General features: G+C 37.1%; 1 protein-coding gene across 1 annotated transcript; it reads right to left on the bottom strand.

The window, feature by feature from the left end:
* LOC148877656 (uncharacterized) lies at window positions 1-27,229 on the bottom strand. The gene is made up of 14 exons (XM_088942271.1): window positions 26,791-27,229; window positions 20,373-20,534; window positions 20,057-20,122; window positions 19,756-19,902; window positions 19,474-19,587; window positions 19,113-19,214; window positions 18,816-19,001; window positions 17,169-17,258; window positions 16,964-17,098; window positions 4,630-4,752; window positions 2,834-2,919; window positions 2,148-2,760; window positions 1,977-2,054; window positions 1-1,589 (listed from the first exon to the last, which is right to left on the bottom strand). The coding sequence occupies exons 1-14, from the start codon at window positions 27,055-27,057 to the stop codon at window positions 546-548; spliced, it is 3,213 nt and encodes a 1,070-aa protein (XP_088798397.1). The 5' UTR covers window positions 27,058-27,229; the 3' UTR covers window positions 1-545.

The raw sequence follows: 27,229 nt of genomic DNA, 5'->3' as shown, positions 1-27,229 counted from the left end.
TACGAAGGCAAACGTAAATCAATCCATTAATCCATCTACAATTGTACAATACAACAGAGAACAGAGTAGTCAGTAGCCCAATCAAAAACAAATAACCAACCACTCAAAACAAAAACATGCAGAAAGAAACAAAAGTAAAATGGAAATCAGAAGACACTCGTGAAGTCCACTTGCCTTTTTACAATACCAAGTGTAACACCCTGTAATATATTCTATGGTAAGAGGAAGCCCAAGTCATAGTAAAGAAAAATTCCTGTCTAGGGAACCACACACAAGCAGAACTTGAACGAAAAATAGAGGGAAGAAAAAAATGAAAAACCGTCCCGGCAACCCCCGTCTCCCAAAATGTTGCTGTAATTGGCACTCAAATGCAGCACGAGGTACCAGTTAATTACATTATAGAGATGTTTCTCAGCTCATAAAGCGGATGGCATTTCAAGGGAATGAACCCTCCTTGAGGAATTGCACTCTGCAAGTGTGGTGAGTTGATCTAAGTAATACCTACATAAATTACAGTCCTCTATACAAGTCATATACCAGAGAGACTATTTCTTGAGTACGTGTTTCTCATATAGAGTGAGGATGTCCTTCTTGTTGGGACTCCTCAACTGAAGCAACTCTGCACCAAAACCATGTTTTGTGAGCTCTTGCTTCAGTTTCAGCACGGTGAACTTAGTATAGTCCTCTGACTCTGTATGCTGACTGTGATTGTTATCATCACCGACCTTGAAAACTGAACCTCCATCTTCTGATTGGGCATACTTCAAAGGGCTGCTTGTACTTTTGGATCTCTTTCTTCCTCTGATTATCTTGTCATCAACGTCCATATCTTGGACAGATTCCAAACCCCCATCATGGTCATCAAGCCTTGAACGTTTCCCATGTGAAGCAGTTTTTAGTTTACTATCCAATGCTGTTTCATTCAGACGAACTGAAGTCAATTCCTGCTGGAGTAGATCCAATTTTCCTTGAGTGGTTTGTAGTTGTACAGATAGGCTTTCTGCCCTGTTGTTTGCCTCTGCTCGGGCTGCTCGTTCAGTTGCAAGAAGGCCTTCAAGAACTTGAACTGTGCTAGCCCTTTGTTCATTGTTTGATTTCAATAATGACTCAATCTCTTTCTCCCTCTCTTCAACCCTGGCCTCCAGTAGTGCCACTTTAGACAAGGCATCCATTTCAGAGGCACGAAATCTCTCTACTTCATCTGCTAGGTCAGCCTTCTGTCTCTCCAGGTTCTCGATGTTCCTTTCAGCTCTCTCAATTTGGGCCAATCGCTCCATTGCAACCCGCTGGACTTCACTTTTTTCCCTTTGAGCAGTGACAGCTTCTGCTCGTGCTATATCAGCCAAATCAGTTGCTCTCTTAGCTTCCTTTTCAGCAATTTTATATCTTTCCTGGACTTCCTCGAACCTCTTAAACTCAGATAGGTATTTCTGCTCCAGATGAGTCTTCTCTTGCTCCATTATCCTAGCTTCTCTCTCAAATGACTGAGCTGTGGCTTTAACAGCATCCAATTTCTCAGCTAACTCTTTTATTTCACGTTTCAGTGCCAACATTTCCGAGTCATAGCTCTTTACTTTTGCCTCAGCAGCCTGCAAATAGATTATAAAATATCATTACGTCATCATTGGAATCAACCATCAAAGATGCATAAACACATGCAGGAGAGGCACACAAGCAAGAAATTCAAGCAGAAACATGAAGATAGTTTTCTTTGTTGCAAGGAACCACTATCTTTGTAAAATGATGCCTTGATAATAAGATGCTTTTATAAAATCACGTAGTCTGGGTAGATGACTATATTTTCCATGTATAGCATCACCATTATAAAAGAGTATGGCAATGCAATGATACATCTCAAATAATATGTTAACATCTTTTGCAATAGCTACTTTTATAGACGGAAAGCTGCATAAATAGACACAAGAAGACTCAATCTGGTACTGTGTGGTAATCTTTGAACCCTCATAGAAACTTACTTTCAACTCCAAACTCAAAGTAGTGATACGCTGCTCAGCCTGTTCAAGCTCAGTTATCTTGCCTTTAATCTCCTGTTCCTGTTATTTATTAAGAATAAAAGTTATTATCAGTACTTGCAAAGTAAAAAAGGAGAGTGGATGAAATTGAGGGGGAGTGAAATAGAGATTAACCCTTTCAGCCAAAGTTGCAGAAAATTCCTCCCTCAAAGTATCTTCCCTTAGTTGTGTCTGCTTATTTGTTCGCTCTTGCACAGCAGCCGCCTTCTCCAAAGCAGCCTTGGTTTCTCTTACAGCAACATCATACTTCCGTTTCCATTCCTCTGCCTCTTCTTGTGCAGACTGCGCTTGTTCACGAGCAGCAGCCAGCCTTGCTTCAGCAGCACTGGTTCTGGATTTGAGAATTGCTATTTCTGCACTTGATTGGTCCTCCTCAGCTTTCTGCTTTGAAAATATCTGTTCGTATTTTCTTTTCCATTCCAAGGAATCTTGTGTTGCAGAATCAAGATTTTTTGATAAGCTTGAACACCTCTCTTCCAAGGAGCTGCATTTGCTCTGCAAGGCAGTAATACGGCTCATATATTCATCAGAAATCTTCTTCTTGTCATTGATAGCATCTTCATAACGTTTCAGATATTCAGTTTTATACTTTTCACTTGCTTCCAGCTGCTTCTTAAGTAAGCCCAACTTGTCCTCGATAGAGCGGTTTTTCAACATGAGATTACTCTTCTCTGACTCAATTTGATCAAGAAGCTTCTTGGCAAGGTCAAGGATTGGCCCTTCCAGACTGGGAAGTTTGACAACATTAGATGAAAGTTAAAATGTAAACTTTAAAAATTACATTGGACAATAAGACAAACCTTTGCTGTAAGAAGACTGCAAGCTTCTGCCACTTTCCTGGACCGTGAGATGATGCTTGATACTCAGATAGAAGGCCCTCAAGAACCTGCAGGGAATATTTATGGCCATGTCAAATAAGCAACATGCTGCTGATCAGTTACAGTACATCATACAAAATATAAATAATCATTGAGAATGAGGAATTTCCAGAATCACAATGGTGCAAAAGAGCATTTCCAAATAACTGATTCAGGCCAGTGATCCAGTAGTTCGGACGGCACTTGGCATCCCTCTAAAAGATGAGGCACAGTATCAAACCCACATACCCACAGGCTCTCATGGTAAGGTCCGTGGACCTCACATGCACCCTTCTGTCCCCACCCCATGAGCCCGCTGTAATGTTCTATGTAATACCAAAAATCACCGAGAACAGTTTACCTAGAAACCAAGCCCACAAGGTAACTATATCTCAAACTTGTTAAAAATAATACTTATATATGACATCACAGGTCCTTGGGTCAACCAAATGATTAGACTGCTTGACACATGACCTGGTGGTCTTTCCAGTTTGATGGCCTGTGTCTTACAACATTGGTTCAATGGCCAATATTTCTGTTGAAGCTTCTAGTAATAACTTCCAGATGCACCCTGGATGGTTTATATTTCAATATGTTGACGGATACCTAAAAAGAAGAAATGATGGCCATCATGAAAAAAAATAATATTTGTTATCACTAATCACTAAAAGAAAAATCCTTTTCATAGAAGTTCCCAGGCTTGAAACAGGGCAACAGGCTCATGGATGAGTACACTACAAAATTTCTTCAGCTTGCTTCATGAAATGTACAGCTGGAAGATGAGTAATCCATGGACAACATACGACTGGGCAATATTACCACTTATATATCAACTTGGGGATCATTTTTCCATCCACACCATGATCATAGTTGATGATGCTTAGAGTCTGATTTTGAAGGTTAGTGTAGAGTTGTAGGGCAATAATAGCTTTATTTATGATGCTGTTAGCATTCTACTTGTTAGCTGTCATGTTAGTAGTGTCAGAAAGTTGGTTGTTTCTGTTTTTTCTTTAGTTGCTGATAAGTTATGTTAGTAGGGGCAATATTGTAAGTTTGCTATTTTTAAATCTTAAATATAAATAGCTAAGTGGGGCGGCAATGTGTAAGTCAACCCACACTCTTTTCTGAATTCTTTTTCTCTTCGACTTCTTCCTCTTCTATTGTCTGTTTTTCTTGTTGAATTCTCACCTAGAGTAGGACTGATCACAGTCTCTACCAGACAAGTGTTAGAAAACACCAGATTACTGACTACCTTTATTTAAAGGATAATAGTGATTGGGGATTGTCGAACTCATAACAGAAAGGCTAAAGGAGCTGGGAATTTTGATGGCACCACACTAGTTACGATCTACTCCATGAGGAGACCTAACTGTGGAATCAGACATGGACAATTTTGGTTTCTTGCCACAAAATAGTAGATTTAAATGGTTTTAGGTGTTGTCAATGTGATCATCAATCAAGTAAATATCCTACTAGCCTGTAAAGTTATTATTATTATTATCATTTTCTTGGTAAATAGAGCTTGTAAAATTAATAAGTATCTTCATATAACAAGCTGATTAAATTCTGAGGATGTAAACTATGATAGATAGAGAGAGAAGGATTATCATAAAGATGATAAGCATTATAAAACTCAAAACTTACAAAGTAGAAACTTAAAACTAATGGATTTATTTCAGAGAACTCCTCCTAGTAGCAAAAACAAGGAACAAGAATAATCTGATAATGAAATTGACAACCTTGAGAACATCATCAATTTTAGCACCAGGAGCATGGCAAGCTGCTCGTAACTTCTTTTCCATGCCTTGTATGGTGTCTGAACATCTTAAATCTGCCTCCATATAAGCATTCCTCTTGTAGTCCTGTATCAATTACCAGTCCATATCAATAGCACCATAAGTCCAATATGTATTAAGAACTAGATATAAGTAAGGGTGTTTATTTAGCTTAATGATCTGAAAATATCAGTATAGAGAAATGTAATTCAGACTATGTTCCATTATTGGGAAGACAACTGAAACCACAGTACTACTAACCCATTTATTGGGAAGTCAAACAGTTAAAATTGCACAAGCGGTTGATAAATTCAACAAAAGAAAAATAAAAGAGATGATATCTGTTCATTTTGAGCAGAAAACCTTCACACATCCATCAACCACAAACAATATATGGGTATGGGTCTTCAAATACAAATTGATTGTTTATCCATAAAAAGCTTCCAATGTGAATTCCCAACAATATGTTTGGTTGCAAAGAAAATGGAAGAAAGGAAAAAAGTATCTAAAAGAAAGTGACTTTCCTTACTTTGACTGATAAGAGAAACCAAAATAGAGAGAAAAGTTATGATGAACCAGGAAGGTAAATTTTCTATTTGATCTCTTTTATTTTTCTCTTCTAAAAAGGTAGACAAACCAAATAAAAATGGAGGGTGAGATAAAGCAAAAGTGGTCCTAGGAGCAAAGTTTCCAAGGTGCCAAGGTGAGGCTAGGCAACAGGGAGTGCCTTGTTGCCTAGGTACTTAGGTGCCTAACTAGATGTAGCCTAGGCAATGGTTTAAAAAAAAACCATAAATCCTGGGGTAATTCTCTAGGCTCCATAGCAGTCACCAACCATCACTCACTAGTAATTATCAATAATCTTCATCAGAAGAGTATAAACATCAAATTAAAATATAAAAAAAACAACATATTCATAAGAAAAAGAAAAAAAATAAGAAAAATAAGAAGGCTATAGGGTGGAAGAAGTATGTATTGATTAGATAAAATTTTAAGCTCTCCCTAAATTATTGGTTCAGATTTTGAAGTCTTCAAGGGTTCAAGACAGCATACCCTTGCATGTTAATAAACCCACAAAAAAGGGTAATTTAGCGTCACAAAGCCTATTTTATTATTATAATCTTAGAACAATATGAAGGCTATTGTCCAGAAAGCTAGGAACTTAGGTGAGGCAACCTTCCAAGGGCACTGTTATGTGCCCTAGGAGAACTCACCCCTAAAAGCTAGTTGTTAGAGGGAGGGAACCCAAGCACATATATACCCCACAACAGCATCCCATACTACCGATGTGGGATACCTTACATTAGCATCCCATACTACCAACGTGGGACAAATAGATCGTAACATTTCAATTCACGAATACCCTTAGCATCATTCCCACTTCCCAGTCAACAACATGTCATCAACATACAGCAAGAGAATGGTAAAACCTTGAGCCATCGCCTAACAAAGAGAAAGTGAGCAGAAGAACTTTGACTATATATCCAGCAACAACTACAACATCTCAAAAGCGTTCAAACAATGCCCAGGGAGCTTGTTTTAGACAATATAGAGATTTTTTGGGGCGACATACTAAGGAAGAATCACTACAGTATCCAGGAGGAGGCTTCATGTAGACCGTCTCCTTCAAATGACCATGAAAAAAGGCATTCTTCACATCAAATTGGCATATGGTCCAAGATTGAGTGGCAAACAATGCTAAAAGAACACGGATTGTGGTGATCTTTGCAACAAGAGCAAAGGTTTCTTCATAGTCGATAACGTACTCTTGACTGTATCCCTAGGCAACTAAGCATGGTAATTCATCAGATTTTAGCTTAATGTTGTAAACCAACAACTCCCAACAATGGAGGCATCTGGAGGAGCAAGTACAAGGTCCCAAGTGTCATTCTCATGTAAAGCATGAATCTCTACATCCATGGAATCCTTCTAATGAGGGCTACTACTGGCTTCCTTAGTGATTTAAAAGGTGTGCCTAGGTGCACAGGCGGGGCGCATTTTAGAGTATGTGTCGCGCCCAGGTCCTAGGTGCACCCCTTTCAAAAGGTGCACACCTGGTGCGCCCGATGTGCCTTGCGCCTCAGTCCAGGCATGCGCCTTTTTAAAATTTTGCGCTTTTTGTTGTTTTTTGAGTCTAACCGGTGGGTCGGGGGCTCCGCCCCCGGACCCTTGACCTCCCTTCGAGAACCCCCTTATTTGCTAATGTTGTTCATTCATTCATTGCAATAAAATATCTTCTTAAAAGACGATGAAAGTTATACAATCATTATTTTTTATGCGAGAAATAAGAATTTCAGACCCTAACATACACTTGTTCGGGCATGCCTCGAGGGGCGTGATACAAAGGAAACTCATAGAATCAAGAATGCAATCTGTTTTACATCACATTTGATACTTGAAACCATGCAATTTAAGGGGGAAAAAAAAGAGATTATGGGTTTCACATGCTTGAAAATGCTTTTATTTTTAAATTTTCATTTGAATATGCTTTACATGTTATGTTTATGTATTTTAATTTTAGATAAAAGTTTTTAAAACATTTATTTTTAAATTTAAACTTATATTTTTTATTAACATTATGTTTAATATTTTTTTGAATTTTTTGCATTTTTTTATTTTCTGACTTTTTTATTTTTTAGCATTTTTTGTAATTTTGCGCCTTATGCCTTAGACGCAAATTGGCCCTTGTGCTTTTTTTGCACCTTGCGCTTTTGAAACACTAGCTTCCTAGTAGGAGTGAGGAATATTTGTGCAAGATAGGGCAACAGACCAAGAGCTATGGTTTAAAGGAAAACCATAGCAGTCAGGAGGTCTAGGTATACGAGTAGAACAACATAGATGAACATAAGTATCTGAAAATAGATGTATCACTTTGAGGAGCAATGGTAAGATGATATGAACCAAGAGGAAGGAGAGTTGTAGGCACAGGGGCTGGAGCACGTAATCGCTTGCGAGAGAAGACGAGAAGAACATTCTCAGCAAGAGGCGGAGCATCTTGTGAATTAAAGTTTGGCAAAATATTAACAAATAGTGCATACAATCTAGTAATTCCGACAAAAAAGGAATTGTGCTCAAGGAAAACAACATTACGTGATATAGGAATGCGACGAATAGAGTGATAAGTCTAGGAAATGACCAAACAACTTCTGAAAAGGAGACATATTACCAAGAACAGAGGAAGGAATATAGTTGATCAAAAACACAGTTGTACTGGCTGCCTCTCCCCAAAAAGAAGGTGGAGCATGAGACTCCTATAATAATGTCCTCACAACACTAACGATATGTCCATTCTTGCGCTCGGACACACCATTCTGCTAAGGAGTATCTGGACAACTTCGTTGCACTTGTATTCCATGATTCTTCAAATAGGATAAAAAATCTCCATCAGTGTATTCTCCCCCTAAATTCGAACGGAAAATGTGCACGTGTGATCAAAACCAAACCTACACCATAGCATGGAATGCTTAAATGTTGGGAACACCTCAAACTTGTGGCAAAGAAAGTATATCCATGTGTACCTAGTACAATCATCAATGAACGAGACAAAATATTTGTATCCAAGCCGAGAAGAGACAAAAGCAGTCCAGACATCACTATGTATAAGCAGTCCAGACATCACTATGGATCTAAAATCTCTCAAACATCACTTCTGAAATCTAAAATAAAGGAATGGGAAGCAAGAAAACCCTAGGATTACACCAAAATCTAGTGTTATAAGTTGATTGATTTAGCTGATTGAGAGAAAACTGTGGTTTAACAACATATCAAGCAACTTTTCCAAGAACAGAGAAGTATCTTGTGCTGATCGAGAGGGCATTTAGAAGATTCCAAACCAGAAGCTAAGTGTAAGGTTAAAAAGAGCTTGAGAGAACTCTTCAATCTGGAGAGTATTGCCGCCCCAAGAAGGCCACAAATCCAAAGTTGTTGCAGTCCAAAAAAGGAAATTGTACAGTATTGCCACCCCAAGAAGAAGACCAGAACTCCAAAAACTTCACCGAATCATGTTGTTTGTAGGGAGAATAGATCAGGTCTAGGCGACACCAAATCTGAAGTTTGGCCTCGAACCAAAGTCTCCCAAGAGAGATCTAATAAAATCTCTTCTGCTGGTTGCACAGAGAAGACTTAATAGAAAAGGGTTGATCAAAACAGCCCTGATACGACAAGATTACTGCTTCTAGTGAGGTTCAAAAGAGAGAGGATAGATCAGAGAACAACCTGCTTTGATACCATGTCAACACTCTCAGTTGAATAGAGAAAATAATAAGAATAATTTTAGATGTGTCAAGAATGAATTGACCCCCACCTCAAAGAGTCTCTTATATATTAAAAGATATGTACAATTACAAGAATGCCCATATAGGGCTGAAAGAGAAAAAAGAATAAGATACATAAGTAATATACAACAGGGACTATACTAATAAGATGCATCGTCACAGAGTCTCCACAAAAGCTAGTTGTTAGAGGGAGGGAACCTAAGCACATATATACCCCACAACAGCATCCCATACTACCGATGTGGGATACCTTACATTAGCATCCCATACTACCAACATGGGACAAATGGATCATAACAGGCACCTTATCACCTAGGCAACACCTTGACAACTAGGGGTGCTTTACCGAACCGTGGACTAATTTGTGAACCCGGTTCTTAACCAAATCGATAACCGAAACTGAACCAAAGCCGATCGGTTAACCGTTGGTTCAGTTCATCATTTTTTTAGTTTTTTTATTATTTACAAAAGTTACTATAGAAAAATATATAAATATATAATAAAATATTGGACAAATATATTATTATATTTTAAATAGTAAATAATATATTATATATTATAAATATATATATTTATATATAATGCATATTTATTAATTTATAATGTTTAGAAAATATAAAATATATAATATATACATAAAATATATAAATATATGTATACCGGTTGGTTCAGTTAACCGTTGTTTTTATATTTTGGTTAACCGAAACCGAACCAGTACCTTCGGTTTTTTTAAAATATTGAACCGAAACCGAACTGACTAGTTTTTTAACCGAAATTTCGGTTCGGTTTAGGTCGGTTCGGTTTTCGGTTCTTTTTGCTCACCCCTATTGACAAGACAACTATGGCCAGGGTTGGTTAGTTCACAATAATGGAGGCGACTTCACAAATATAGGCAAGTCCAATTAGCACTTTGTTGTTAGTCTCATTAAGTGCCAAAGTTCGGGCATGATATGCCTATAACATAAAACTATTCCCAAATCGAAGAAAAGTTCTAAGGAGCAAGAGGAAAATGATGAGGTGGTTTTAGACCAAGTGAGAATGATATAGAAAAGCTTTGGCCTGGAAAAGATTGTCGAAATGTAAGTTCAAGTGAGCAAAACATTAGGACTTTTCTTGTTGGGAGGGGAAGAGTTTACAAGAAAAGCTTTCTTGGAGTTGAAGAGGAAGAATATATCGGTTGTTGATAAATCTGACGTAGAGATTTGATTTAAGGTGGTTGTTGGAACTGTTGTGTCTGAGTTTTGGGTGTAGGATGAGTGTTGAGTGTTTTGTGTGGGTTTGGAGCTTTTTAAGTGGTGAGGTTTTCTGTTTATTGATGGTCTAATCAGGGAAAGAGTTTGTGTTCAAAGGACTTTGGTGGGTGGGTGGTTTGGGAGGCTATGCTTTCTTCTTAATAAAATTGTTCTTTTTTATTTATTACCAAAAAATGATATGCCAAGGAAAAATACTCAATGCTCTAACCAACCTGGGTTTAGGAGGTGTATTTTTTGTATAATGACAGTTCAATTTCCATATAGCTTTTTTGTAATAAGAGGAGTCACTTGTTGCTTTGTCCATATTTTAGCATCAATGTGCATCCTCTCATGTACTCTCTCCTGCTTTTATCATATAACAGATACATGTATTATCTTTTTTTCAAAAATGAAAAATCATTTAGCAAAGAATTAGAAGTGGTCCTTACTTAGAAATAACTATTTCTTATACATTAAATAGATAGCTATTAGAAGTCTCTCATACATTTCTATCAAATACAATATAAACAAGTAATAATCGAAAAGATGTTATAATCTAAAAAAAGCTATTAGAATTTAAAAATTAAAAACTTGAGAAAATAGAGACAGGATTACCATAAGGTAGAAGGACCATTGTAGTGGCCCAAGTACCAACACTAACACACAAGCCCAGCCCAACAGGGAGCACCTTGTCACCTAGCCGCCTAGGCAATGGACTTTTTTCTTTTAAACAAAAATCATGAATCCTAGGGTAATTCCTAGGTTCCATAGCAACTAGCGACCATCTTTCACTTGTACAAAATAGCTAGGTGCTTAAGCAAGGGCATTCCTCCATGGGCACCTTGTCACCTAGGCATCACCTTGAAACAAAACACCAGGGTATTCAACTATAATTCCTTATCACCACATATTTTTTTATCAATAAGAGAATATTTTATTAGAGCTGATTAAGAAGATTACAAAAGGGTGGGAAGGTTCTATCCCCCAATCACAACTTTACAGTTTTTCCCAAAATTTTGATGCCTCACAGTCCCTTGTTTAGATAGAGTATGCACCATCCAATTTGCTATTCTTCTCACCCATTTAAAGGTAGCACTTAACTCCCTTGCAAAGCTCTCAATCTCCTAAATTGCATGCCTACAGATCCAACGGATTTGGGTGCTACATCTTGTCCAAGAAATGACCATCTGAACATCCCCTTCCACTTCCAAATTAAGGAATCCAAAACGCTTGGCAAATGTTAGTCCATGTTAAAGTCCAAATAGTTCTACCACCAGTGCATCACTGATTTCTAGAGGTCCTGAAAACAAAGTTAGCACCTTTCCTTCTGAGTCTCTGAAGACACCTCCAAACCCAGCCACACCCTGGTTACCAAGGAAACTTCCATCAAAATTAAGCTTCACAAAGTAGGTAGCTAGGGATCTCCAATCCATAAAACTTCTTTCCTTTCCTTGGGCTGATAAAGCCACTTCCTTCCAAGTTTTCAAAATGTTATTCAGTGAGAATACTTGGAAGTCTTCCAAAGCTTACACACAGTGAGCAGCTTTTAATTTTACTGTTTCTATGATTTCCACCTCTGTCCTCTTTTCATTAAAGACCCTCCCATTTCTTTCTTCGCATACAGTCCATAACATGGCAACCCTAACCGTTCTCCTCAGCAATCTTGCTCTTTTATCGGCTGTCTCATGAAGTTTCGATCAAAGAGGCCCACCACCTCCTAAGGAGTCTACCTGCAACCAAAGAGAAAACAAAGATGCTCCCAAGTACAAAGCACAAAAGGGCAGAATAAAAGATATGGGAAACAATTTCACCATTGCATTTACAGAGGATGCACAACTGAGCAGAATGGCACTTAGTTGGCCTTCTTATCACCATACACTTTTTACCAATCAAAAGATTATTGTATGCTTAGTCTGTCCACCATAATCTTTTCTTTTTTTTTTGATAAATGATTAGTTCATTAAAATTATCAAAAGAATAAATTAATACAAGCAACCCTTGGAGAGGCATGAGTTGCGATCTCTCCCATAATAAAGTAAAAAAAAAAAAAACTAACTAAATAAGGAAACCAATTACAACATAACCCTATTTGTCCTTTGTTTGCTAACCAATCGGCCATAGTATTTGGTGATCTCCTGACCCACTGTACTCTAGATTCATACTTCTTGTATACCACTTGATTTCTAAATTTCATCTCTATAGCACAGTCCAGATCATGCAGCCACCCTACCATCCCCTTAGAATCCCCTTCAATCATTAAATTTTATATACTTAGCTGATTTGCAATCTGAATTCCTTGTGGTGCAACAAGCAATTCAGCCCTTGTAGAATCTCCTTCCCCTACCAGTCCCAAGAAAAATGTCAACATAATACCATTTTTCTCTCCAAACAACCCTCATATTCCAAAGAGGCCTAGGTTGCCTTGACTACCGCCATCAAAATTCAACTTCAAAAAAGTTTCCAAAGGTGGTGTCCAAGTTAAGTTTGTTCTATCTTTCTTGGAGATGCTATTGGCCACAACAACCCAGTTTCTCCAGATATCATTAAAAAAACTGATGAAAGCAATCAAAGGTTTTTAACCAATGTATTACCCTAGTCAACACACACAAAGGTAGACGGGTCTTGCATTTCTCTATTCCCAAATATTCTTGCATATCTCTGTTTCCAAATAGACCAAATCAATGCAGCTCTTGTACACCTCCACATTATCTTTCCTCTTCTTTTGACCCACACAAAGGTAGACGGGTCAAATAAGTAACTTATCTCTGAGAGAATATTCCACCTGCACCCAAACATAGAGAAACACCAATCCCATAATTCTGCAACAATAGGAAAGAAAATAAATAAATGATAAACATCCTCACCATCAGATTTGCAAAGAATACACCAGTAAGGGATAAACACAGAGGGATCTTCATATTTGCAATTATCCAAGGTGTTTAACTTTCCAAAGAACACTTCCCAACAAAATGCATTAACTTAGGGGGACAGGCCCACACAAAACTTCCTTGAAGGGGAACAATTGAAGGTATGAGGATTCAAAGGGACTTGAAGAAGGAAGCACACGAAAAAGAGCCCTTTGGATGAGGAGACCAAACCCATTTATCTCAAGAAAAGGGATCCAAGTAGATATTGCCAACCGGTGCATAGAAACCAGTGTATAGAACCCAAACTGGACCAGCTAGTCAAATCGATTAACCATGACTCCAGCCTATATGTTGTTTGGTCACACCCTAGAAACTAGAATAAGTAGAAAATTGTTCAAAACCGGCTGACTGGCTGATTCGACCAGAAAACTAGTGAACCAGTTCCAGTTTCCAAAAATCAACCAAGTCTCAAATGCATGAAATTTTTAAAATGTAAATGGCAAGATTCGAACCCATGACCTTTTTCTATGTATACTATCTCGTTATCATTAATCCACTTCCTTATTTGTGTTCATTTATGAATTCTTTAATGTACAAATTGCATTAATGCATATGTATATCAAAGAAAATGTCAGTTGGGAGGTTTGAACCTTGGTCAATTATACTTTAAAAAGTAAAAATTTGGCCATCAATCCACCACATTAAAGTTTGACATAATTTGTATAATATATTATTTATAGTATTTATTTCTCGTGGTACATATATGTATATGCCACATTATCACGATTCAACCTCTAATTTCACCACGATTGAACCCCTAACCCATGAACCTCTCCCCTTCTTAGTTTTATGTGCTGTCTGGTTCTCTGAACATTGACGAAAACCAAAGTCCCAATTCAGCCCCAAAGGAGTAACAGGAGAAGTGAGGAACTTTGAGACGTCTATTTTATACAAGCAAACAAAGTACAAAGTGGGGAAGACATCCCTAAGAGCAAAGTTACCAACACAAATATCCTCCCAAAAATAAATAAAGTTTCTAGAACAAACATCATACCTGCAAAACCTTAGAAATTGAGGAAGCAAGCCATGGATTGCCACCACCTCATGACACAAACTGTCCCTGTCTAGAGAGCATCTCCATAACCACTTTCCTAACAAAGCTGCATTCTTGTGGACCACATTACCTAATCCCAAACCACCCTCCTCATTACTCTTACACAAACATCTCCCATTTGATTAAATGATCTTTTTTACTTTCCCCCAGCTCCCACAAAAAATTCCCTCATGACTTAGTCTAGCTTCTTTGCTTCCCTAGGAGGGATTCTAAAGATGGAAAGGAAAATAAACTAGAAAATTAGCAAGGGTAGCTCTTATCAAAACAATTCTACCTCCCAAAGAGAAATAATTCTCTTAACAAGCATCCAATCTCTTTTCAGTCTTTTCCAAAATCGGGTTCCAAAATCCACTCTCTTTAAGGTTAGCTCCTGGGAAAAAACCTTAAGTAGGTTAACGGCCAAGAGGTAGTAGAGCATTCTAGACAAGCTGCTAAAGACTCTATAAGCCTCTCTTCCAAATTGACACATGCAATGCAACTCTTTACAAGATCGATTTTCAGGTTAGAGATCCTTTCAAAATTCTGTCCAACATAAATGCTCCAGGTTAAGGAATCCAGATAGTATGCTATGTGCCATGCTACCATGTGCACTAATGCACAAGTTAATCCTTATTTAATATAACACCTAATGGCAGGGCTGGACTGCAAAAAAAAAAGATATAAGTCCACTAAAGTTTTGATGGATCACCTATTGCCAGAACTCAGAAACCTAGGTAATGGAAAATGCAAGCAAATGTGAAATTAGAATACTTTTAAGTATTATAGCCAATTTTATAGCACCACCAAGTGTTAATTAAAAAGAATACTTTATGAAGATTAAATTTGTAAAGATACCATCTACAACTCAATGTTTTCAAATTTCATATGCTGGTTTGCTTCAAGTGACATGGGCCATTGCTTGGTGCAACGGTAAATCTCAAGCTGAAAAGCATGAGAACATGGGTTTGAATCTGAGAGCAGTCAAGTTGTGTAAATATAGGCCAAGGTTAGTTCCATATCCAAGTCTACCCCACCCAAGCATGGTTTAAAATGTCCCTAATTTCCCTAATATTTCCACAACATATTTCCATTTCCATGGTTACTGACATGAAATTTTACAGAAATCAACATATTTCCCAATGAACACTACCAACACTATGTGGAGCAGTGTTCTCAAACTGCCATTGACCTAGACGGTTGGAACATTCGGCCTAGGAACCATGTAGGCAACCAGTTCCATTTTACCTCAAACCCAGTCCTTGGCCAAAAACTATTGAATTGGTTAAGAACCCACTAACCCAGGTGGTCGAACCGTCAACCTGTTCAACCCATTCAACGGTTTTTGTCTGTTTTTATTTTAATTTTTTTTATTTTTTAGTTGGAACAGGCTGTCCATTTAACCGTACAGTCAAACCGTCATCCCGGAAACCAGTGGCCAGAAGAGTTCCAATTCCGGGTTGGTTTTTTAAATCTTGATGTAGAGTACAAGAGATAGCTTCGATGACATATTTCTATCTCTATTTCCATGAGTAGCAACATGTAATTTTATTGGAATTGACATATTCCCTAGTGAAAACTACCGGCAATATGTGGAGAGTAGAAGAGATAGTAATATAACATAAGTTAGAGACAATATTATAGATATGTGGAGTAACAATGTCAATGTCTGCCTAACTTAGATGATTACCACTTCGATCTAGCTCACATTCATTTTAAACATGAAACATGAAGTTAAATGTTAGTTTTTCTTTTGTAGTAGATAACCATTTACTTTTTCTATGAGTTCAAATTTTGCCTTAATTCTTTCTATCATGAAACTTTGAATCTTAAGGTTTATAGGACAACTTCAACACGTATTCTTTTGTCTTTAACCTTAGTTTCTTATCTTTGTTTTTATGATTTCAAACAAGATAATAATTTAAAAGGGTGTGTCCATGCTTCTTTTATCATTTTATAAAATATCAATTCTATGTTTTTGCATATTTTACAATGTTTCCACCATGCCTATAATTTTTACAATATTTTGACATATCCAACATGTTTCCTATATTTGGATGACCGACATTTCCACCGACAATCGACATTTTAAACCTTGTGCCTAAGACCTTGGATAGCCGAGACTATAATAGGGTAATCGCCCTTTGTTTGCTTCAATCAAATATTATTTAACTTATTTGGTTGCAGCCATCTCTTTTGGCAAATAATGGGATAATATCTAACTATTCATGAACAAGAAAATTATATTCACAATGTCAACACTCTTGTCTGAATAGAGAGAAGAACAAGAATAATCTTATGAATGACCCCCACCTCAAAGAGTCTCTTATATATTAAAAGATATGTACAATTACAATAATGCCCATATAGGGCTGAAAGAGAAAAGAAGAATAAGTATAAGTAATGTACAACAAGGACTATACTAATAAGATACATCAAGTTATAGAGTCTCCACACACAATAAGTGCAACAACTACAAAGACCAAGAAAGACTTGAGGCACAACCAAAATAATAAATACGCCAAAAACTAGGAAACAATATTTGAACCTCAGCTGGGTTTCATGAGCAGATTCCATGAATACAACTTTAACATAAAGTTTTTTATGAACTACTTTCTAACACCACTGAGAATAGAACAGTAAAGGTGAATATATTGTACAAAAAGAACTGATCAAAAAAATATATTGTACAAAAAGTTAAAATTACCCAAACTTTAGCAGCCCAAAGTTTCTATGAAACCTCTAGCATACATAGTTTGTAGGAAAAGAAGCCATCTGGTTACTAAAGATCTTGGAGTACCTATACTAATATCCTAAAACAGAATTAATTATCACCTCGAAAGCCCTCTTGAAGAAGTTCTGAAGAAGTTTTTCATACTTTTGCCTTGCTGAACCAGCCCCCACAGCACTAGCGTTAAATGTGGCAATTGATTTTTGAACTGCCTCCTCATGTGCTTCTCTTAGAGAAACCTTCAATACCAAAACTTAAAAATAAATAAACATAATAAATAATATCAAGTTGTACACAAGTTGCACTTACCTCTTCAGGAGGCTTTGAACGGTCAAAAGCAGCCATGTAAACTTCACTTGCTGAATCATAAGCTCTCCGACATTCTGCTTCTTCAACACTCTGCAAAGAAGAGTTCCTTAAATACTATGCTTGAATAATCCTTTTATCTAATAAATTAGGTTTCTACACAATCACAACATAGTTTTCAAGGTGCAAGGTAGAACCCTGTCTCCCAGTTGCCTAGGCAATAAGTTTTTTAATATTAAAAAAAAAAAAAACATAAATCCTAGAATTGTTCTCTAGGTTTCGTAGCAACCAGTAGCTACCTTTAACTGATAGCGTTGCCAATGATCCTCATGAAATAAGTATAAATCTCATATAAAAACGTAGAAAAGAAACATATTTATGAGAAGAAAATAAAGAATGAATTAATGAAAAGAAAAGAAAAATAACCTAGAAAATATAGGAGCTGAGTCCTTGTTTTTGTCCTAGGAAGAAGAAGAATGTTATCCTAGAAAAAGGAAACAAAAAAAAAAGAAACTTAGAAAATAGAAAGGAGAAGGAATGGAGCCATTATTGTTATAGAAAAAAAAAAAAAAGGAGAAGGGGCAGCAAAAGGAGCCATTTAGCCATTGTTTTTGTTATAGAAAACCTCAGTTGCTCTTTTGTGTTGATTGGATAAAATCTCCAAGTTCTTCCTTACTTATCAATTCAGATTTTGAAGTCTTAAAAGGGTTCAAGACAATGTTCACTGACTTATGTGTCGACTGAATCAAAATGAACTTGATTCGAATCGAACTTGAGCCCGAACTATTCAATTAGAGCTCAGTTCGATCATAGCCTTATTACCATTTCCTTGAATATCTTACTATTTACTCATTTTCTCCACTAAAAGACAAATCAATAAGTTGTTCAGTACTTCGGTTCGGCAACTTCAGCCTTTATCAAATAGCTCCTTCAAACATTTAAAATCAACAACTTCAGCCTTTAAGGAGGTTGTGGGCTCCTTAATGGATGAAGCTGAAGTTGAGTAGATTACCATGTCCTTGAATATCTTATTATTTACTCACTTTCTCTACTAAAAGACAAATCAATAAGTTGTTCAGTACTTCGGTTCAGCAACTTCAGCCTTTACCAAACAGCTCCTTCAGACATTTAAAATCAATAGTTTTCATATAGCAAGGATACAAACAAATAAGCAAAGAAACAAATCAATAGTATAACAAATCCAAGCAAACATCAAAATGCAAACAAGCAAATAAGAAAAGAGCACATTGAATCCAAAGTCCAAACAAGTATTGCAGCAAAAATCCAAACAAACAATCTGTAGTTTATATGTTTCTAATGAATAAAAAAACCAAACAAACATGGAAGTATTCTATGATCTATTAACCTAGTGGTACAAGAATTGGTCAAAGATGGAGTTAACAGGGTAACGATGCATGATGATCAATTTGTCAAATAACAAACTTCCAAACATTGAATGAACCATCCATTGTCAATCCAAAATAAAAGAAAAAAAAAGTCGCCTAATGCAAGTTGAGGCCATGCCATCGGACCATCAAGTGCAAAACAGAAAAGCTCTGTAAGTTTCAGAGCATCACAAGAGCATCTTGACAAACTAAATTGTGAATGGAGGAGAAAGAAAAACAAGAAATCTTGAAACTCATTACTGACCTGCCATGAGGAAGATATTGTAGGCACTGCACCATTATTGAGAGCATCTAGAAAAGATTGAGTGACACCTGCTAGAATGGGGCCTGTCATTATTGTAGCACCTACTTGCTTGGGCCTGGTTCTCTCAAAAACAAACCTAGTCAATGCATCCAAGCCAGATCTAAATTCTGGCCGTAATTTGTCCAACTGCATACAGCAAGCCAATACCTTAGTTTAGAGATAAAAAAGAGTGCTAGTTAACATGAAGTCCCATTTGCAAAGAATTATTCAATAAATACAATGAGAAAGACCACTCACAGCGATCTGATCAAGTCGTTGGAGATCATTTTCATTGTTCAAAGGCCGAACAAGGGCGAAACACTCACGATCTGGGAAAAGAGCACGAATGGATTCTCGGATCTATTGATCATTACTTAATAGAATTAGAACTTCCATTTGGACATAAGCAACAAAGCACAGTGCAGAAAAGGCATAGTCAGACCTAAATTTCCTAAGCGCAGTCTGTACCATATGATATGCAAAACTCAATTGTTTAATGGGGGTACCAAAAGCCCAATCTAGGACTCTTTCTTTTAGTTTGATAAATAAAATGTGGATGCATTTGTAAAAATTCATCCACAACTGTAATCATATGAAATAAAACCAGAGAACATGATACCTCATTCCTGGCAGCTACATCTTTTCCACCTCCTTGCATTGGCCTCAAGGCTAACTCTAGGTAATCACGTGGTGTTATTTTTCTATTATCCTCTACTAAATCCAAATAAAAATCCTGTAAGTCACAAGTTAAACCAATGTCATCAGCTACCTTGAGAATGCAAAAATTTACTTACCATTACAGAGAGATCAATTGCAGCAAATGATGAAAACCAGAAGTTTGTAGTAACAAGGATGCCATGTTTACATAAAATCTCTAAAAACAAAATTAAGATTAGATCACCCTCAGAAGCCAAACAAAAATTGGCGAGAACTGCCCAAGCTCAGATGCTGTACTCCTTCCTCCTCCAGAAGCTCTAACACGAATATGTTTGGTCATTTCAGTCACGAGAGAGAGACGATCAAGTGCAGCTTCATCAATACCACCCATCTGAAGTAGGAAAGGGAAACAGACTAGGTAGATGAACCAAGAAATCAACCAAATAAGAAAATAAAGATATTACTTTAAAAGTAGAAACAAATGCAACAAATCATGTAAGGGAGAAAGCAGCCAAAAACAATCAATTTGCACAAGAAGTCTGAACCTGGTTGTAGATAAACATGCTGGATAAGAGAATGGCCAAGGAGAATATCTGAGTGCTGTATGTTCCCTGTTGAAGAATTGGGAATACAGGAAAACAATTAGATATCAGAACACGGAGTGTAAAAACTAAAAACAAAATAAAACATACCATTTGGTGTATCACAATATTTAATTACTAGAATAGCTTGAGCCTCAAGATCACAAAACAAATCTATAATGAATATGTTGGATATAATATTTCATGTGGTCATTTAAAGTCAAATATTTGGGCATTTCTAAGAGATGAAGACCTTAAAATAGACAGAGTCAGAACTAACCGTTTGATCATAAGCATCAATTCCTTCACTGTCAAGAAGTAGGAGACTGTATTCAGTCCCATCAAGTGCAGTTCTCTTTAAAGGTGTGCTCCACATCCAAAGCCCTTTGGTGCATGGTCGGTGGGTCGATGCAACTTGAAACCCAGTACTCCTCCCAAGAAGCTACCGCATATTTAAACAGCATACACACATAAGTTACATAGATACTCTATTTCGGAGATCCAACAATGAAACACTGCTACCGTAACTGATTAAATAATCCAAAAATATAGACCATTTTTAGTGAAGCTGCATTTCTTTAACCATTAGTGTGATGCATATCAGTCAGAAAACATAGTGATTAACCAGATCTAGTGTCATTTGCTGATCATAAGGAATAAATAACTCATTAATGATTAATGCGTCCTGGGATGGAGCCAACATGCATGCAACAAAATGTGGAACTTAACAATTTAGATTAAGCATAATAAGTACATATAGAGAAACTTGTTTCTGAACAAATAGGATGTATGAAACAAACTTCAAGAAAGAAAAAAGAAAAAAATGACTGCTCGAAAGCCAAAGCTTGCGACATAATTTAAAACTCAGCAGGAAATGGTGTCTAAGCTATCTTGAACATCAGACCAAGTTGAACAGGGTTCAAGATTCAACTGATGAGCTGAACACCCAAACCTAACCAACCCAATCAGAATTTTCACCTGAGTTTTTGATTAGCAGCTTAACACAAGTTTACCAACCGGTCCAACCTAGACCTGAACTTCATTGACTTCGACTGGGCTCATGTTGGGTCTGAACCCTTGAATCCCACTAACGAGCAGTCAAATGTATTATTAGTTATTACTTGTTTGGATTGTCCATCTGCTTGGATAGCTTGACTGAGACTTCAACTCTAGATTGTAGGGATGGTTTTTCTACCCTAACTCAAGCAGATACACAACTTGTTCTGTGTTGATCATCCACGAATTTTCCGCAACAACCAATCCTTCAAAATCCAGAGTCTTTACAATATCAGCATTGCCAATAGCAATAGGACCCAGTGTTTTAAAAATGCAAGGTATAAGAAAATCTCAAGGGTCTTCTAGTGCCTGAGGCAAAAGGCTCAAGGTGAGGTGTGTGCTTTCGATGCAAGGCACGAGCATTTGAAAAAATCAAAAATATAAAAGCCTATTAGCTCAAATAACATATAAAACATATTCAAAGTAAAAAATGTGAAGGTGAAAGCAAACATATGTGGATTGTACCAAATTGCTTCAAGCTGGAGGTCATCTGTGAACATTTTCAGCGGCCTAGGTTTGGTGTCCCTAGCACAACACCTTGATCCCAGCTTGGCTCACAATGCATGCAACATATGTGTGTGTTTATATTATTATATATTATTTATCATGTAATAAATATATTATATATTTATTACAGTATAATGTCCATACTTGTCCTGGAGCCAAAAGTTAAATTAGAAATTCAGAATATATTAATAGTATCACCATTGCAAATGATGTCTTGTCCAAATATTTAATCCTTAATCTATTCATTGATTTAAGGCATTGAAGTACAGTTGAATGTCTTATCAACTTTTTGTAATGATGGGTAGTTCAAACATTTAAAAATTTACAATAAAAATTTTCAAAATGTAAATCAGACATTAAAGCATCCTTTCATCATTTTACCTTTTTCTAAATTTAAATCACATGTAATTAGAATCTAAATACATGTATTTAAATACCAAATTTTCAAAAAGCTGAAATCTGAAGGCATTTAATCATAGGCCCAGTACTGGGCCAGGCCTGTGCCTACCCAGGACCTAGCCTTGTATTTCAGGCCCAGGGTCTGGGCCAGGGATTAATGGAAGAAAGCCACAACAAAGCCCAACTCAATAATTCAAGCATTATGTTAAAAATGCATTCCTAAGCCTAGGAGATCAGCCCTTCACATCCCTAAAAGCCCCTTGAAGCAAGTCAAAACAAGTTCATGTGGGGGTGTGGGATAGTGCCCCAATCCCCAGACCTAAACTTTTCCCCATATAAATTTAGTGGTTGGTTTTTTATTTTAGTTGCAACTCATTCCATTTTAGGATTAGAGTTCAATATTTTTTTATCAGGATTAAATTTGAATATTAGCTGCATTGTAATGCTTTTTAAGTGGAAAGTTTGCAATTTGAGAGACTATTTGCAAGAACTAAGGCTTTAGGTTGTAGGAATACTTACTTTTTTATTTATTTTTATGTAATGACGAGTATAATTGTAATCTTCTTTTTAAACACACAAGGATAAATATGAAAGGGTTTGTGCCAACCTTATTTGATCAACCTCTTCGTTGTCTCTTTTCTCTTCTCTATACCTCTCTCTCATTCTCTCTTCTCCTTCCTTCCTCCTTACTTCTTCCTTCTCTCTCTGTTGTTAATTCTATATGGTAATAAGAGCAATAGGACTCAGATTGGTTAACTAGTAGTTCTCTATGAAAATCAACCAAGTCAGTAAGTGATTGATGGTTAAAAGAGGGAGCAGCAGGGTATCGGCAGCTAGTATAGGGGTCTTTACCCCTTAGTCAACATGACTTAAGAAGATTTTTGAATATGATCAAAGGCTAGAAGAGATCATTTTCAGCCTGGCCCAGAAATACAGGGCTTGGGCCTAGAGGTGCAAGGCAAATACCTTTTTGAAGCAAGGCAAAAAATTTAAAAAAAATCAAAGAATATGCAAAAAAGTTGCAAAAAAATGTAAAAACTCAAAATAAATGAAGAAAATGTTAAAACTAATATTAATTAAAAATGCAGATTGTAATATTTTAAAAGCTTATTAGCTCAAATTAAAATACATAACCATAACATATAAAACATATCAAAAGTGAAAATGCAAACAATAAAATCAAACATAACATATAAAACATATTCAAGTATGTCAAACACTCAAATTTTCAATTTCTTTATTTCTTTCCTAATTGCACTATTTCAAATAGATAATACGATGTTAAATATGTTTCATTCCTAATTCTACGAGGAGGCAAGCCCAAACAAATCCGTGTTAGGGTCTTAAGTTCTTAATCCCTATAAAGAAAACGCTTTTATCTTTTAGAAAATATTTTTCATTAGAAAAATGAAGAGGGGGTAAGAAAATATCTTCCTACCTATCCAAACAAGATGCTCATTCTAGAGGCTAAGATCTAGCTTCCCTTATCAAATGAAAAAAAAAAAAATAGGGGCCCTCACCTCCGCCATCTGTCTTGCATCCATCCAACCACCATATTGGAGTCTGCTTCAACTTTCAGTCAAAAATACATAAGAGAGAAGCTTAGCCTCATACCAATGCTTTAAAGCGCAGAGGCTTGACGCGAGGCGTTCCACTATCTAGAGGCATGAGCCGTTAAAACCCTTTACCATACTTACCATATTCAGAGTTCTAAAGACTCATCCAATATTAATTTGCCCTCCAGCATTCACTCACTCTTCACCCAAAAGAATAAGCAAGCAATGTATGGGCAGAAATAAGGCCAGCGGACTTTTTCTCTTTTTTTCTTTGTTTTTTGGTGAAATGTTTTGACAATGTTTTCCTTCATGATATTTTAGTAACTTGTAGGGGATAAATAAAAGTAGCCTCACCATGGATGAATTGGATAAAAGTAGCCTCACTTGTAGGGGATAACTTATAGAGAACGAACTTTGGGGAGAGGTGGAGGAATTGGATAAAACATAAAAGTTTGTGTTTCTTCTCCTTCTTTCTCTGTGTTGGTGAATAGGGCCTCTTGTGGGATATTTTGGAGTTCAAGAGGATTGAGACAAGGGGACCCTTTGTCTCCCCTACTGTTTATCTGTGTGACTGAAGCTCTTTCCAAATTGGTGGAGAGAGCATGTTCAGGAGGGCTGATGGAAGGTTATTAATTCGGGAAAAGTGAAGTTAATATGGTTGGAGGTAGTGACTGGTTTGAACAGCTAGAAGTTGTCAAAGCAATCTTGACAGCTAGAAGTTGTCACTTGGGAACAGCTAGAAGTTGTCAAAGCAATCTTGACATGTTGGAGGTAGTGACTGGTTTGAACATCAATATATCCAAGAGTGAGATATTAGCTGTGGGGACAGTTGAAAATTTGGAGTGGGCAATGAAATGGGGATGCAATATTGCGAAACTCCTTTCAAAATTCCTTGGTTTGCCACTTGGTGACAACTGCAGACCAAAAGCTATTTGGGATTCCATCATTGAAAAGTTGATAAGAGGCTAGCTTCTTGGAAGACAAAGTATCTGTCAAAAGGAGGTAAAGTCACTCTAATAAAAAGTGTACTTTCTTCCTTGCGAGTTTACTACATGTCCTTGTTGCCAATCCCAATGAACAAAGCAACACTTTTGGAGAAGAAAATGAAGGATTTTTTGTGGAGAGGGCAAAAGGAGGAAGATAAATGTCATTTGGCTAAATGGAAGACAGTCCACAAATCCAAGGATCAAGGGGGCCTAGGCATCAAATAATTAAAGGAAGTCAACATAGCCTTGCTAGGAAAATGGCTATGGAGGTTCAATGATCAGTCAGATAGCCTTTAGAGGAGGCTAATCTTAGCCAAGTATGGCCCTAGCGCTAGAGGTCGGATAGTCTTTGATTCACTTTTCATGAAGGGAATAAAGTACGAAATTGGTAACGGGCAAAGGGTCCTTTTCTGGAAAGATCAATGGTATGGAGATAGCCTCCTTAAAGACAGATATACTGACCTCTTTGAAATTGTTGTAGACAAGAATTCAACGATGGCAGACTACTTGATTAGGCAGAACGGGGGATGTGTTTGGAATCCCTAATTTAGGAGGAATCTGAACAATTGGGAAGTGAGTTTTCTAATAAATTTGCTGCAGACTTTACATAATGCTCAATTAAATGGAACTCTGGAGGATAAAGGGAAATGGATTTTTGAGAATTCAGGGGCTTTCTCTTACAAATCTTTCTACAACAACCTGACAAGGGAGGAAGACTCTGAGTTCCCAGGCAAGAAGATCTGGTTCAGGAGTGTACCATCAAAGTTGGCTTTCTTTGTGTGGTCATCAGTGCAGGAAAAAATATACAAGAGAAAAGTACAGAAACTACAAACCATCTTCTGATTCACTGTGAGTTTGTTCAATGACTCTGGGGGTAAATATTGGAAATATTTGGGATAGAATTGTGTTTTCTGGATGATATGAAAGGTTTCATGTTTGCTTGGTGGCAAGGGTTTAAGTAGGGCTGGAAAAGTGATCTGAAGCATTATTCCCACAGCAGTTTTCTGGGTAGTTTGGTGTTAAAGAAACGTCAGCATTTTTGAAGGGGGTCAAAACTCAAAAAAGGAAGTTCTCAAAACAACATTGGGCATGTTATACTCGTGGTTGGCTAAGCACTCTCTGTTCAAAACAAGACATAGTGACACACAAGCTCTTTTTCTTATAGGGACTTCCTTTTGGACAGTTTTTTGTAATTTCTTATTGGATGGGTTCTTTTTATTTTGGGCTTCGAGATCTCCCCTAGTACAGATTCTCATTGTACAGGGGTTTGGGATGATTGTTAATCTTGATCCTTTTTGATACACAATACAATACTTTACCTTTTCTCAAAAAATAAATGAAATAGCCTCACGTCATATGAAAGGAGATCTTATAGTTGTCTCCATGTCTACAGGTTATAGTTCAATTTTTGTTCTAGCACTTGTGACTAGAAAAAGAAGTGCCTAATTCAAATTGACCAAAACATCGCATTTTTCATTTTTTTCTCTAATATTAAATTTCCCATTTCTACATATTAGTACGAACTTTATTATATTGGTGGAAAAATTGCAAAAAATATCCTAATTGGGAAATTTTTGGAGTATCTAGAGTTCTTCAAAAAGTATTCTACAGGGTACAAAATTTAAAAGTGCCATCATCTATTCACCAGGAAGTGCACACCATTTAGAAGTTTCAAAAGCAATACCGGCATTGAGAAGTAGAGAGAGGCAGTATTCTGTTGTTGGTAGAACAATCACATGGAACTAACTTCAGTCCGAGGTTTGAGTCGTTTGACATCTAAGGGGAATCCAAATTGAATAAATGCCTAACAGGATTTCAGAATAGTACCAAAACAACGCATAAAAGATGAACCCAATTCCCAATTCTAATTCCACCAAACGGTTCCACAAATTATGAGAATAGGAAAGAAATTGGAAATAGCTGAGTAGGGCACACAGACCATAAACCATGTATCAATTTCTTTTTGATTTTGCCTTTTCTCTTGGATTGGGTAATCTGCTGTTTGAGTGTTTATTAGGTTATCGATAGAAGACGGCATCGAAAGACAGGGCTGTGATATCAACACCCAAACACTTCCAACTCATATCAAAATAAGCTTCTTCTGTACTTGCCAATTAAAGTTCTAAAGGCCCACGAAAGGAAAAACCCCTAGAGAACAAAACATAAAGCGCAAGAGAAAGCTCCAAGACAACACCTGATTTAGAATGAAGCTCTTGCCCTGGCGAGCTCGACCGCAAACCGAGACGACCCCAATAGGCCCTTTGACGAGCTGAAGCGTAGCGACAGCCTCAGGGTCCATCCTGAATTTGCCTTTCTCATCGCAATAGACGAGACGAACTGGCCTGGCCGGGCCCGTTGCGACCACTGTCGTGGAAGGAGAATGAGGGAGTGATTGAGGAGAAGTATCGATATTGTCCTTAGAGGCAGACGAACTGCCTCTACCCCATAACTTCTGCATCATCTTCTCTCCACCGATCTTTCCACTTTCGTGCTCGCTCGCTCTTCTTCTCTTCTGTGCTTTATTTTCTCAGTGGAGTGTGTTTTATTCAGGAGAAGGAAAAGAGAGATCTCGAAAGGAGTGAGATTTTAAAATGGCGGAGGGAAGTTGCCAAGTTGGAGAGATTTTGCTTCTT

This window comes from Nelumbo lutea, chromosome 1, assembly GCF_056320005.1.
Source record: "Nelumbo lutea isolate HS-2025 chromosome 1, American lotus-T2T, whole genome shotgun sequence".
Classification (NCBI taxonomy): domain Eukaryota; kingdom Viridiplantae; phylum Streptophyta; class Magnoliopsida; order Proteales; family Nelumbonaceae; genus Nelumbo; species Nelumbo lutea.
Note: the sequence above shows the minus strand (reverse complement) of the source record. Positions and strands in the feature narration are given on the sequence as shown.

What these genes read in the sequence shown, in the direction of transcription:
- LOC148877656 (XM_088942271.1), bottom strand. Translation starts at nt 27,057, where the DNA reads ATGATGCAGAAGTTATGGGGTAGAGGCAGTTCGTCTGCCTCTAAGGAC. An exon ending in ATGTAGCTGCCAGGAATGAG is followed by an intron (nt 19,215 to 19,473) that starts GTATCATGTTCT and finishes AATGATCAATAG; the next exon opens with ATCCGAGAATCCATTCGTGC. An exon ending in CTTTGAGTTTGGAGTTGAAA is followed by an intron (nt 1,590 to 1,976) that starts GTAAGTTTCTAT and finishes ATCTATTTGCAG; the next exon opens with GCTGCTGAGGCAAAAGTAAA.